The following is a 12392-nucleotide window of genomic DNA, read 5'->3' as shown; positions in this document are numbered from 1 at the left end:
GGTGGGGCTTCGTCGCCGCCGAGTGAACCCCTCCTGATGGAGGCCCTGCGGACTCATTCTTGGCAGTCGTCTTCAAGCTCCAGCCAGGAGGAGAAGTTCCCTGCAGAGGAGCTGGCTGCTGGAGGGATCCCCATCGAACGAGCCGTCTCTTCTGAGGGCGCCCGGCCTTCTGTGGAGCTCTCCTTCCAGCCCTCCCAGCCCCTCAGCAAGTCCAGCTCCTCCCCTGAGCTGCAGACCCTGCAGGATATACTCGGGGACCCCGGGGACAAGTCTGATGTTGGCCGGCTCAGCCCTGAGGCCAAGGCCCGGTCACAGTCCGGGATTCTGGACGGGGCGGGTGCCTCCTGGTCAGCCCCAGGTGAAGAGAACCAGGGCCAGGGCCCCGCACAGCCCGAGGGTCCCTTGCCTTCCAGCTGCCCCCGCTCCCCCAGTGGCCTGCGGCCCAGAGGCTACACCATCTCTGATTCAGCCCCATCACGCAGAGGCAAAAGGGTAGAGCAGGACGCCTTCAGGAGCAGAGCTGGGGCTTCCAACACCGAGAAAGTGCCAGGCATCAATCCCAGGTGAGCCTTGCCCTCGGGGGCAGGAGCTGCTAGATAGTCCCCACGGGGATGTGGTGTCCAAGAGGCTCAGGCCTGCGCCTTGAGCGTGGGCAGACAGAACTGGCCTCGACGCCGACCCGGCCTGTGGCTCCCGACCTGGCCTCACTGTCCCTCCCCGACAGCTTTGTGTTCCTGCAGCTCTACCACTCACCCTTCTTTGGTGACGAGTCCAACAAGCCCATCCTTCTACCCAATGAGGTGGGTGCTTTCTCTCCAGGTCCCCCTGGAGCCTGGTGGGGGGCACCGTGGGCTGCCCTAGCTCTTGGCTACCTGGGTGGGGAGCACCCTTCCCAGACTGGAATTTGGCTGGGGCTTCAGGGCTGGTGGCAGGGGCCGGCCCCCACCCAAGGCTCAGGCAGGGCTCTGTGGCTACAGTCCTTCGAGCGGTCAGTGCAGCTTCTCGACCAGATTCCATCATACGACACACACAAGATCGCCGTCCTGTATGTGGGAGAAGGCCAGGTGAGGCTTCTGGGTGCTAGGGTGGAGCTGCGTGGCCTTCCTGCCTGGGGTGGGGTCAGGGTCTGATCCCCTCTGCCATAGAGCTCAGTCGTTGCGTGAGTTGCCACACCCTATCCCAGGTACCGTACTGGTGCCAGGGACACAGCAAGAGTCACAGGTGAGTGGGTGAGCACGTGGTGCCCGAGGGAGTGCTGAGCATGGCAGAGAAGGTGGCAGGTGCATGGATACTGCAGGTGTGGGCAGGGCACTGCTCGCATCAGCGAGCCAGGCATGGACAAAGTGCAGGAGGGGAGCGTTTTGTGTAGGAACGGCAGGTGCCAAGGCCCTGGGGTGGCTGGCGCAGTGTCCACTGCGCAGGGTGTGGAGGGGTGGAGCAGGGAAGGAGAGGGGAAGGCTGCTCTGGACAGCCTCGTAGGTTGCCGGGAAGCTGCACTTTCATTCCCAAGGAGATGGGAGGGCCGTGAACAGTTCTGAGCAAAAGATTTGAGGTGACTCTGCCTAAATATTCAAAGCATTCCTCTGCTGCATGGAGAACCGGAGGAAGGGGATGCTGATTGTCTCTGTGCGAGGGGCAGGTCTGTGGATGGGGACTGGGATTCCAAGGAATGCCAGAGTCCTGGACGTGCTCTGATGGTCCCCTGGAGCACATTTACTGGCAGACCAATTCTGTGTGCACGGGAGGGTGTCCAGGATGTGCCACCCCCCACCTCCCGGCAGGTGCTGGGCAGGATGGCCTCACATGGACCAGCCCTGGGGAGCCGTGTAGAAGGAGGGGCGGGTGCCAGCGTGCTCCTCTCTGCCCACAGAGCAGCAGTGAGCTCGCCATCCTGTCCAACGAGCATGGCTCATACAGGTACACGGAGTTCCTGACAGGCCTGGGCAAGCTCATCGAGCTCAAAGACTGCCAGCCGGACAAGGTGTACCTGGGGGGCCTGGACGTGTGTGGCGAAGATGGCCAGTTCACCTACTGCTGGCATGACGACATCATGCAAGGTATGCACCTTCCTCTGGCACATGGTCGGTCCCCCACCCCGTTGGTGTTGGCCTGCCCTTGGGCCACGGAGTAGAGGGTGGTGGGGGTGCCAGGGGGCCTGACTTCACCAGGCCTGGCATGGGGCAGCCATGAGGTTGGCAGCTGCTTCCCGAGCTCTGCCCTCGGGGAGAGGAGCTGAGTGCTGCCGGCCGGGCAGACTCGGAGAGCCTCTGGGGAAGCCAGCAGGTGCCCCTGGTGAGAGGCACAGAGGGCCCCGGCCACCCCTGCCTGCGTCCCCACCAACACCAGCCTGATGGCAGCCCGAGGAGCCCTCACTTGGGCTCTACCTAGGGCCATGTGGACCGCTCAGCTCGGCCCCCTCCGCCTCGCAGCTGTCTTCCACATTGCCACCCTGATGCCCACCAAGGATGTGGACAAGCACCGCTGTGACAAGAAGCGCCACCTGGGCAATGACTTTGTGTCCATCGTCTACAACGACTCTGGTGAGGACTTCAAGCTGGGCACCATCCGAGTGAGTTCTGGGCGTGGGGGGGCGGGGGCTGGGGTGTAGTGTGGGCGGGGCCAGACCGTGGGGGCGGGGCTAGGGGCAGTGTGGGCGGGGCCAGAGCCTTGGGCGGGGCGGTGTTGTGGGCGGGGCCAGAGCACGGGGCGGGGCCGCGCAGACTCCGGAGGTAGCGCCGGTGAGCTCAGGTTGAGCCCAGGCAGCCGCAGGGTGGGCGTGCCGCCCTCCGGGCACTGGTCTCCTGGGGCCCCTCTGGACAAGGATAGTGATTGTGGCCTTAGGAGTAAAGAAGTCAATGTGCGGCTGTACTCGGCGGGCTGGGGCTGGAGGCCCCGCCGCGAGGAGGCGGCTTCGGTCCGGGAGACTTGTCGGCGGGCAGGGACCTGCACGACAGCTGTGAGGCGGGGAGGCCGGCCAGCGGGGAGGCGGGGGTGTCCAGTGTATTCTAAACACAGGGAAGCCTCAGAGGAGGTCACTGAACAGCGCCCCCAGCTGCTGAACAGCGTCCAGTCGTGGGCAGGGGTGCCCAGCGGAGCTGTACCTGCGGGCGCCTCAACTATGGGGAACATGCAGAGCGCCCTGTGCTGCTCCTGGTAGATGGTGAGGCAGGAGCCCCAGACCACACAGGGACATGAGGGGGGCCCTGTGCCTGTGTGCAGTCATGACTGTGAACCTGAGCTCAGGTGGATTCAGTTGCCATCCAGACGTGCAGTGGGGGGTGAAGGGGGAAGGCAGTGTGCCCTGGCTTTGGTGGGAAGGAAGGGTGTGTGCAGTGGCCAGTGGTTAACAGAGCAGAGCACAGGCTGGTTCAGGTAGCGAGTGACCAACACGGACGAGCTTGCCACCGTCAGCTGGGTGAGGAAGTGGCAGGAAGCAGTCCTCAGGGCTGGGGTGACCTCTGCTCTCGTCTGGGCAGGGCCAGTTCAACTTCGTCCACGTGATCATCACCCCCCTGGACTATGAGTGCAACCTGGTGTCCCTGCAGTGCAGGAAAGGTGAGCCCCAGGGCGGAGGGGGTAGGCACTCAGGGTCCTGAGCCGTCGTGTGAGCTCTGGTTCTCCCCAGACATGGAAGGTCTTGTGGATACCAGCGTGGCCAAGATCGTGTCTGACCGCAACCTGCCTTTTGTGGCACGTCAGATGGCTTTGCATGCAAATGTGAGTGGAGGGCATGATTGGGGGGGGGGGTGCAGGTGGGCGGGTGCACAGGGGCCACCCCTGGAGGGCTCTCTGCTCTGCCTTCCCCTCCTAGATGGCCTCACAAGTGCATCATAGCCGCTCCAACCCCACCGACATCTATCCCTCCAAGTGGATTGCCAGGCTTCGCCACATCAAGCGACTCCGCCACCGGGTAGAGAAGACGGGCCCCAGATGTGGTGGGGGGCTGGGGGCGGGGGGCTGGCTGCTCAAGCATTTGGTGTCCCTCAGATCCGCGAGGAAGCCCACTACACCAACCCCAGCCTGCCACTGATGCAGATGCACCCCCTGGGCCACCCCAAAGCCCCTGCTCAGGCGCCGGCAGAGCCTCTGCCCACGTATGAGACAGGCCAGCGGAAGCGTCTCATCTCCTCTGTGGATGACTTCACGGAGTTTGTGTGAGGGGCCGCCCTGCCTGTATGTGCGCCCCTGAAATAAAGCAGGTGTAGCCCTCGAGGCTCACAGACACAGGTGCAGTCAGCCAGCTTGTTTATTTGACTTTGTCGGGTGGGGGGTGGGGTCAAGGCTGTAGCTGTGGCCATGCCCACATACGTGGTACCGGGCTGCCAGTCGGGCCACCCACGGCCCCCTGCTCACCCTCCCCAGCCCCAGGAGCCAGCCCCCGGGGAGGGCTCTTTCCACCTGACCACCCTGGAGTTCTTGCCCTGTCCTCGTCCTGCTCGTTGCCCACACCTGGCACCAGCAGGTCTGGGCTCTGCCATCTTGCTGCCGGGGGTGACAGGAACTGCCTCGGAGGTGGCTGTACCCTCCCAACGAGCCTCCCCTCCCAGCACCTGCCTCAGGCCAGACCTGGATGCAAGCAGCAGCCACTGCTGCCCTGGCCCCCTGGTCAGATGTCTGGGGAGGGAGGCCAGCTCTGCAGTCCCCGCTCCCCCCTCAACATGGGTGACAGTGGGCACAGGGCTGCTTCAGCCACCAGGTCCCTTGGTCCTAGTGAAAAATAGGGCGACGTACAAAAATATATACATTTTAACCCCATATAAATTACTGACGATAGACACACAGATGGCAGCGGAAGGGGAGTGCACTCAGCAGGGGCACAGGAAAGATAATAACTTAGTGGGGAAGACCACGGGAGGTGCAGGTTCCCTCCCTGAAGCCTGGATCCTTCGCAAGGGGAGATGTCTGCCCAGGAGGTGGGGCTGGGCACAGCCCGCTGTACCTGAGGACTCCGGTAATAAATTAGCATCTCAGAGGTTGGGCGCTCAGCCCAATACCGCTGTGTCCGCCCACAGGGAGCTGGGGAGGGCCCCTGGGTCCTGGCTGCCCACACGGCCTCTTTAAAGTGCTGAGACCCCCAGAGAGAGACTAGGCTGCCTACTCCGGGGCCTCTGTGCAGCTGTTCTGCTGGCCCAAACCTTGAGGGCAGCAGAAGTTAATACTGAGCAGTGTCTGCCCCGGCTCCTCCCAGAAGCCGGAGCGGGGGAGGGGGAGCCCGGTGCCCTGGGGGCTAAGTGCTGCTGGGGTGAACCTTGTTCTTAGCCAGCAGGGAAGCCCTGCTGGGGCCGGACGCCAGGCCCATGCCTCGACTGGCCCGGGCAAGACGGCTGGGCAGGGCGGGCTGCAGGGCTGAGCAGGGGCTGTGGGGAGGCGAGGCTGGGGGAATGGTGCTCCTGCGGCCCTGTAGGCTCTGCAGCCTCTGCTCCAGCTGGTACACATCCTCTGTGGCCTGGTTGAGTCGGTCGAACTGGGTCAGGAGGGCCTCGAACACCACTTGCAGGCGAGAGGGCTCCGGCTCCCCCCGGGGCCCCAGGCGGCCCAGGCCTCCGCTCAGCGTGTCCAGCTGGCTGGAGGATGTGGAGGGCCGTGAGGTGTCCGAGCCCCCGCTGGGTGGGGGTGCATCCGGGGAGGACTTGGAGCCCCTGGAGGAGCGGGAGGGCAGCGGCTCCATCCCTTCAAAGCGGACTTTGTGGCGGAACTGGGGGCGGCACAGGGGCTCGGTCAGTCCGGCTGCACCCTGGGCTCACCTGGGCCCAGGGTGTGTCCCTCTCCCCCCCACTGGGCCGTACCCACCTCCTTGACCTTGCTGAAACCCATCCAGAGGCGCAGCCTGCGCAGAAGGAGCTCCACCATCTCATAGTCCTGCGGCTCCCAGGCTGGTCGATAGAGTTCCCCACGCAGGGCATGGTACCGCCATCTTAGAAGGACGGCCCCCAGCCGCAGGGCGCCCCACAGGCGCAGGGCCCAGAGCCCAGTGCACAGCAGCGGGGACAGGCGCCAGGACTCGGCAGGGCACAGGGTGGGACCCCCTGACCCGGGGCACAGCACCAAGAGGGCCCGCGCCGCACTCCGGAATGAATCCACACAGGAGGAGACCAGCTGCAAGGGAAGGGGGCAGGAGTGAGGGGCGCGTCCGAGGCTAGACCCTCCCCCTCCCCGCCAGCCTCACCCTCACCTACCAGAACCGCCAGGTGCGCGTAAGCCAAGGCAAGCGCCACCAGGCCGAGGGCCGCCCCCACGAGCTCCGGCAGGGCCCGGCACAGCGTCTTGCCAAAAACCGACCACTGGCGCACGAAACGCAGCTGCTGTGCGGCCTGTGGACAAGCGGGGTCAGCTGACCAGCCCCCACCGGCTGGCAGTGCCCCCCACCCCGCGTCCCCCCGGCCCCAATCTCACCTTGACCAAGAGCAGGAAGAGCAGCGAGGCGGCCAGGCCACGAGCCGCGGCACTCAGCTGCGCCACCTGCTCGAAGCTGGTGAATCGGCGCGGGCGGCGGCGCACGAAGCGGGCCCACTGGCGGTCGGCGACACCCAGCTGGGCCAGGCGCACGAGCGCTGCGGCCGCGGTCAGTGCCACCAGCAGCCACCGCGCCCACGCCCCGGGATGTGCCGCGCGTCTACACCCTTCCCTGCGCCAGGTGCGCACCTCGGCCACGGAGAAGTACAGTGCGAAGAGCAGCAGGCTCACCTGCGGGGGGCGGGGCGAGCGATGGGCGGGGCCTGGGGCGGAGGTGTGGGCGGGATCTGGGGCGGGGCGAGCGATGGATGTGGGCGGGGCCGGGCCGGGCCAGGGCGGGGCGAGCACCCACCGAGGTGAGCAGCGGCAGGGAGAGGCCGGCGCTCAGCCGCTGCAGCGGAAAGGGACGCACGCTGACGGCGGTCACCGCGTGCCCGGCAGCGGGGAACTCGAGGCGCAGCGTGACGGCGGCGTGCAGCCCCACGGCCGGGCTGTAGCGCGTGAGCTCCACGAACACAGCGCGGCTCCTGCGCTTGTGAAGGGGGCGCAGTAAGACCAGGTGCCTTCCGGGAGGAAGGGGCAGCGGCAGGTGATGCATGGACCCGGGGGGAGGTGGAGGCTGAGTGAGAGGCCCATCAGGAACGTAACGCTGGGGAAGCCGCAGGCTCGTGGCAGGAGGAGGGCTGCTGTGCCAGCCTGAGGGGCTGCGGGGGCGGAGGTGGGGGGCCGCGGAGGCGCGCGCACCTGTTGTCGATCCAGTTATGCAGCTGCAGGAAGCCCAGCTGCGCGCGGCTCTCCTCCAGGCTCAGCCCTAGGTCCTGCACGTAGCCCCCGCTGTCATACACAGCGCAGTAGCCCCAGGACCAGACGCTGCTGGCGAGGGGGCAGTGTTAGAGCCCTGCCGCAGGCGCGCAGGCACCAGGGAGGGAACCGCGGGGGCACCGCTGTGCTTACCCCAGTAGGTCTGGCGCAGAGTAGGCCCACGTCTCAGAGCCGTTGTGGGCAGCACGACCCCAGCCAATGCTGTAGTCCCCGGTGCTGAAGGCGCCCTGGCTGGCTGAGCACGCGTGCACCGTGGCGCCAGGAGGGTCTGGGCACAGAGCTACAAGCAGAGCAGCCAAGGAGTGAGCGTGACTAAACCAGCGCTGCCTGGGCAGGGCGCTCCATGGGCTCCCTAAACCCTCCCTGCAGCCCTGAAGGGAGAAGCCATAAAGAAGGGAGGCAGAGGGAAGATAAAGGGCACCTAGCCAGGCAGCTGGAAGCCGCTCACCTTCCTGCAGCCGCACCTGCCGCAGCCGTGGGGGCCCCAGCTCTGGGCCGGACTGGTTCCCATGGATGTAGGGAAGCAGCACGTGTGACATCCATGGCCAGAACTCATCAGACCTGCCCACACACAGTCACATGCTCTACCCCGAAGCTCCCGGAACCCGTGGTGAGGGTGGTCAGCAGCCAAGCCAATGACAGGCTGCTAGTGCCACAGAAGGGGACAAGGTGAAGACTCACATTCCTTAGCCTACTTGCATTTAGGACAGTAAGTTTTATGGAGCTGGCCTGACAAAACTGGACCAAGACCCTTCCCCATACCTCCTGGGGACTGCGTTGGCCCAAGGCCAGGGTCAAGATGGGGCCTGGTTGGCATCAGTGCCCTCCTGACCTGGCGTATGTGCATGTGCTTAGGGTGTCCATACCGGGTGATGGCCAGGAAGGCCTGGCTGCCCAGCTCCTGCTTGATGGCACTCTGTAAGCGGTAGGCATGGTTGTGACATGAGGCATCCCCGTGGTTGGCCAGCAGCGTCACCAGCAAAAAGAGCATATACACCAGCAGGCTCTGGAGGCAAGGACAGCCCTGGGGTCAGCCAATCCAAGTCTCACCCACCACAATAGAGCCAGCCGGCAATCTGCCCGTGGCCAAGGTCCTTGGTGCCAAGAAGACAACACAGACACCTGCCAATGCCCTGCTGGGGGCGGAGACCACCCCGAGGGCCCTGAGAGGCCAGGCAGAGGAGGCATCTGAGCCAGACATGAAGAGAGAGCAAGGACTGGGGGGGTAGGAGTTGGGGGTGATGGGGTAGGGGCCATAGGGCCTCTGTGGAAGTAAAGGTTTTTGATGAAGGGAGAACCTACAGGAAGCCAGCACGTTGGCCAGAACGCAGGTGGACAGCAGGTGCTGGGCACCCGTGACTGAGCTCACCCTCAGCATCCCATGCAGCCTCTTGACCTTTCGGGCTTCCTCCTTTGCCAGGAAGAGCGCAAAGCCGTGGGGGGGCCTCACGCGGGGCACACGCTCGCTCACAGGGGTCACAGCCGGGCTCTCCACCAGGGTATCATCCTCATCAGGATGGAGCCGCTTGGCCACCAGTGAGAAGTACAGGGCTTCCAGCAGGACCTGCGCCACAGGCGGCATCAGAGCGGCCTGCAGGTGCCATACGCTGCTGGCCCGGCCCCCCGCATCCCATTTACCTTGAGGGGCTCCCAACCAAGGAAGGAGGCCAAGAAACTGGAGCTGCTTGAGAGGAGCCACATCACGCTCACACCAGGGGGGAAGCTGGAGCCCACCCAGCCGGAGACCCCCACAGCCACGGCGGCCAAGAGCAAGCTGAGCCCGTGGGCCAGAGACGCACACCAGGCGGGCAGCAGCCGCTTCTGCAGACTCTCCGCCAGCCCTGGGGAGGGAGACAGGCCGGTGACAGGCAGCCCTGGGGAGGGCGGGGGGCATCCTGGGGACACAGGGGCACACCTGTCCCGGAGAGCCTGGCCAATGCGGGCTGCTCCCAGGTCACGCCGGGGCTGGATGGCCCCCTCTCCCCCAGCCTCTGCAGCGTCAGCGTCTCCGCCGTCTCCCCGGGGGCGCTAGACCTGAGGCACAGAAGAGGGGAGTAGCTTGCGCTCACCTGTAGCCCGCAGTTTCAGCTCGAGCCTCTTCTGGCGATGCGGTGCCCTCCCCACTGTCAGTGGGTGGACGGGTGGACGTGACCAAGGAGGGGCCCCGGCACCCAGCCTGCTTCCCGGGCTGGAAACCTGCATCAGCCTGGTCCTGGCTCCCCGTTGCTTCCGGCCTCCACCCTCAGTGAGTGGGGTCCTCACCCTGCCCCATCGGGCCAGCACCCCAGCAGCGGTGGCCTTCCACAGCACCACCCAAGTGGCCCCCAGCCCGTGCCCCCGCCTGCTTCTCGCACCAGCCTGGCCTGGGCTGGCACCTACCGCCGAGCACGCCCCACCCGGCCCACCTTCGGCCTTGGCCTCTGTGCAGACAGGGTTCACAGGGACGGGGCCCAGCCCCGCGGCGGGGCACACGGATGGCACAGCACAGGCCCGTCCAGGAGGCAAGCAGGGATTCCCGGCCCAGGCTCCCACCACCCTGAGCCCCAGCGGCCAGGCACTCACAGGCTGGTGAGCAGATCCGTTTCCACTTGGGTGTCCTGGGTGGGGGCCAGGCTGCTGGCGCCTTCGGCCAGGATCTGCTGGATCAGGTCCTCATCTGGAGGCAGGAGCAGTGCACGTCAGGGAGGGCATAGCTCCTCCAACCCCCACCTCGGGGCCCTCCTGGGAGAGCAGGGCGATGCCCACCTGAAGCTGAGAAGTATTTGGCGGGTGAGGAGGGGCTCAGCAGAGAGAGACCGTCGTCCTCCGGGCCCAGCGTGTGGCCCGTGCGGCCCCGAGCCACCTGATGCAGGGTGCTGCCCATGATGGACGGGTCACTCAGCAGGTCCGGCCAGTTAAGTGTGCCTTCGCTAGATGGCCAGCACACCAGGCTGAGGGTGACACGGGTTGGACAAGGGGAACCCAGGGGACACTTGTGCACACTCCCAGTTCCAATCACACAGGGACTCCAGAAGCTTCTGAGCAAACAGGGCCCTGAGGTGGGGTGTGGGCAACACACAGGCCTGCCAACCCCTGCCCAGGACACGCACACGGCCCACGCAGCCCAGACACCCGTGACATGGCACACACAGGCCATGGCCGACCTACGCCGAGGCTCACGTTTGCTCTAGGGACCCCTACCTTTTAGAATCATCCAAAAATAAGTCGCTTTTCATTTGTCCAGCAAAGGCCTGTTGAGAAGTACAGAGAATCCCTAGGACCCTGGACTGCCCAAGGTGGCAGGTCCCCCCACCCCCAGCCTGGCAGGGCCCCTGGGGGCACACTTGCCTCTGCGCGCAGCCCCGGGAAGGTGAGGAAGGAGCCATCCAGCACAGACGAGTCCAGGTAGCTGTCAACGTCCAGTACCTGCTGCCCTGCGGGGGTGGGGTTCGGGCCCCCGGCCACCTACGGAAGAGGTGGGCTGTCAGTGGGGGAGGTCACAGGGACGAGGTCGGTGGCGGGGGGTCAGCAGGGGGGACAGGTCAGCAGAGGGGAGGGTCAGCGGGGTGGGGAGGCTAAAGGGAGCGAGGTCAGCAGGAGGAACAGGTCACCAGGGGGAGGTCAGCAGGGGTGAGGTCAGTAGAGGCGAAGTCAGCGGGGGCGTGGTCAGTGGCAGGCGAGATCAGCAAGGGGAGCAGGTCAGTGGGGGGCAGGGTCAGCAGGGGGGAGGTCAGCAAGGGCGAGGTCAGTGGGGGGCAGGTCAGCAGGGGGGAGGGTCAGCAGGGGGAAGTCAGCAGGGGGAAGTCAGTGTGGGAGGTCAGCAGGGGGAGGTCAGCAGGTTCGAGGTCAGTGGGGGCGATGTCAGTGGGGGCAGGGTCAGCAGGGGGAGCAGGTCAGCAGGGGAAGGTCAGTGGGGGCGAGGTCAGTGGGGGGCAGGTCAACAGGGGGGAGGGTCAGTAGGGGGAAGTCAGCGGGGGAGCAGGTCAGCAGGGGGAGGTCAGCAGGTATGAGGTCAGCAGAAGCAAGGTCGGTGGGGGGCAGGGTCAGGAGGGGGAGGTCAGCAGGGGCGAGGTCAGCAGGGGGAGGTCAGTGGGGGCGAGGTCAGTGGGGGGCAGGTCAGTGGGGGGGTCAGCAGGGCAAGTCAGCGGGGGACGTGGTCAGCAGGGGCATGGTCAGTGGAGGGAGGTCAGCAGGGGAGAGATCAGCGGGGTGGGGGGACGTCAGGGGGGTGAGGTCAGCGGGGCGAGGTCAGCAGGGGGGCAGGTCAGCGGAGGGAGGTCAGCGAGGGCAAGGTCAGCAGGTGAGGTCAGCGGGGTGAGGTCAGCAGGGTGAGGTCAGCAGAGGGAGGTCAGCAGAGGGAGGTCAGTGGGGCGAGGTCATCGGAGGGAGGTCAGCGGGGGAAGGCAGACCGGGCCCTGCCCCGTGGAGGCGTGCTACCTTCTGAGCAAGGCCGAGCCTAGCACAGTGCTATGCTAAAGAATGTCCTAGAATGACGCCCTGCCTGCCATGGTAGCCATGAGCCCCATGCTGCTACAGAGCACGGGAAACGGGGCTGGTGACCTGAGGAACTTGAGCTTTCATCGTCGTTGACTGAACACAAGCAGCCAGAGCAGGCAGTTGCCGCCCACTGCTGGATTCTGGGCCTCCGTCCTGCTCAGGAGGCTGTGGCTGTTTGGCCGGTACCTCTTGCATCCGGCTCTGGCCACATGGGACGGGACAGGTCAGTTCGTGGAGGCCGTGCTGACTCCTGGGCAGTGGCCAGGCGCCACCAGGGAGGCCATCGCGCTGCTCCATGCGGGAGGTCTTAGATCACTGCTCCGGCCTCTCGCTGGAGGCCTCTCCCGGGGCAATCTCCTCTCTGGTCAGTTCGGTCACTTGTCCCAGGAACTTGTCCGCGGGGCCTGGGTCATGTGACAGGCTGGTGGACAGCAGTCCACGGCTCCCCCACTGTCCTAGTGGTTTCTGTGGCGTTGGCAAGGAGAACCCTGGGCTCATCCAAGGCTTTGACAATCTGTTTCTCTTTTTTCTTGGGTCAGTCCAGCTAAGGGCTCGTCAACACCGCGACCCCTGACTCTCCCGCTCTGGCTGCCGCACTGACCACCCTCGGCAGAAGCCTGAAGCCCACGCTCCGCCCTCTG

At 65.6% G+C, this 12392-nt stretch overlaps 2 protein-coding genes across 17 annotated transcripts in view; one reads left to right on the top strand and one right to left on the bottom strand.

The window, feature by feature from the left end:
- TSC2 (TSC complex subunit 2) overlaps window positions 1–4224 on the top strand; it is a 33694-nt gene extending 29470 nt beyond the window's left edge. For all 8 annotated transcript variants that reach the window (XM_041748712.1, XM_041748714.1, XM_041748719.1 and 5 more), the window contains 9 exons: window positions 67–563; window positions 725–800; window positions 978–1064; window positions 1871–2057; window positions 2430–2569; window positions 3477–3555; window positions 3626–3717; window positions 3812–3910; window positions 3988–4224. In XM_041748712.1, coding sequence (XP_041604646.1) covers window positions 67–563; window positions 725–800; window positions 978–1064; window positions 1871–2057; window positions 2430–2569; window positions 3477–3555; window positions 3626–3717; window positions 3812–3910; window positions 3988–4158 — 1428 coding nt within the window. In that variant the 3' untranslated portion in view covers window positions 4159–4224. The remainder of the gene's footprint in view (window positions 1–66; window positions 564–724; window positions 801–977; window positions 1065–1870; window positions 2058–2429; window positions 2570–3476; window positions 3556–3625; window positions 3718–3811; window positions 3911–3987) is intronic.
- A 4-nt stretch (window positions 4225–4228) lies between these two features.
- The window catches only part of PKD1 (polycystin 1, transient receptor potential channel interacting), a 41174-nt gene continuing 33010 nt past the window's right edge, over window positions 4229–12392 (bottom strand). For 5 of the 9 annotated variants that reach the window (XM_041748708.1, XM_041748710.1, XM_041748703.1 and 2 more), the window contains exons 31-46: window positions 10603–10719; window positions 10456–10505; window positions 10021–10205; window positions 9838–9931; window positions 9191–9309; window positions 8914–9116; window positions 8645–8839; window positions 8142–8281; window positions 7724–7836; window positions 7408–7555; window positions 7198–7326; window positions 6806–6980; window positions 6394–6684; window positions 6177–6311; window positions 5791–6096; window positions 4229–5695 (exon numbers count right to left, since the gene is read on the bottom strand). In XM_041748708.1, the coding sequence (XP_041604642.1) occupies window positions 5228–5695; window positions 5791–6096; window positions 6177–6311; window positions 6394–6684; window positions 6806–6980; window positions 7198–7326; window positions 7408–7555; window positions 7724–7836; window positions 8142–8281; window positions 8645–8839; window positions 8914–9116; window positions 9191–9309; window positions 9838–9931; window positions 10021–10205; window positions 10456–10505; window positions 10603–10719 (2868 nt within the window). In that variant the 3' untranslated portion in view covers window positions 4229–5227. Of the gene's footprint in view, window positions 5696–5790; window positions 6097–6176; window positions 6312–6393; window positions 6685–6805; window positions 6981–7197; window positions 7327–7407; window positions 7556–7723; window positions 7837–8141; window positions 8282–8644; window positions 8840–8913; window positions 9117–9190; window positions 9310–9837; window positions 9932–10020; window positions 10206–10455; window positions 10506–10602; window positions 10720–12392 lie in introns of those variants that run through there. The other 4 variants (XM_041748709.1, XM_041748704.1, XM_041748705.1 and 1 more) reach the window with 3 other exon arrangements.

Source organism: Vulpes lagopus, chromosome 3 (assembly GCF_018345385.1).
Source record: "Vulpes lagopus strain Blue_001 chromosome 3, ASM1834538v1, whole genome shotgun sequence".
NCBI lineage: Eukaryota > Metazoa > Chordata > Mammalia > Carnivora > Canidae > Vulpes > Vulpes lagopus.
Note: the sequence above shows the minus strand (reverse complement) of the source record. Positions and strands in the feature narration are given on the sequence as shown.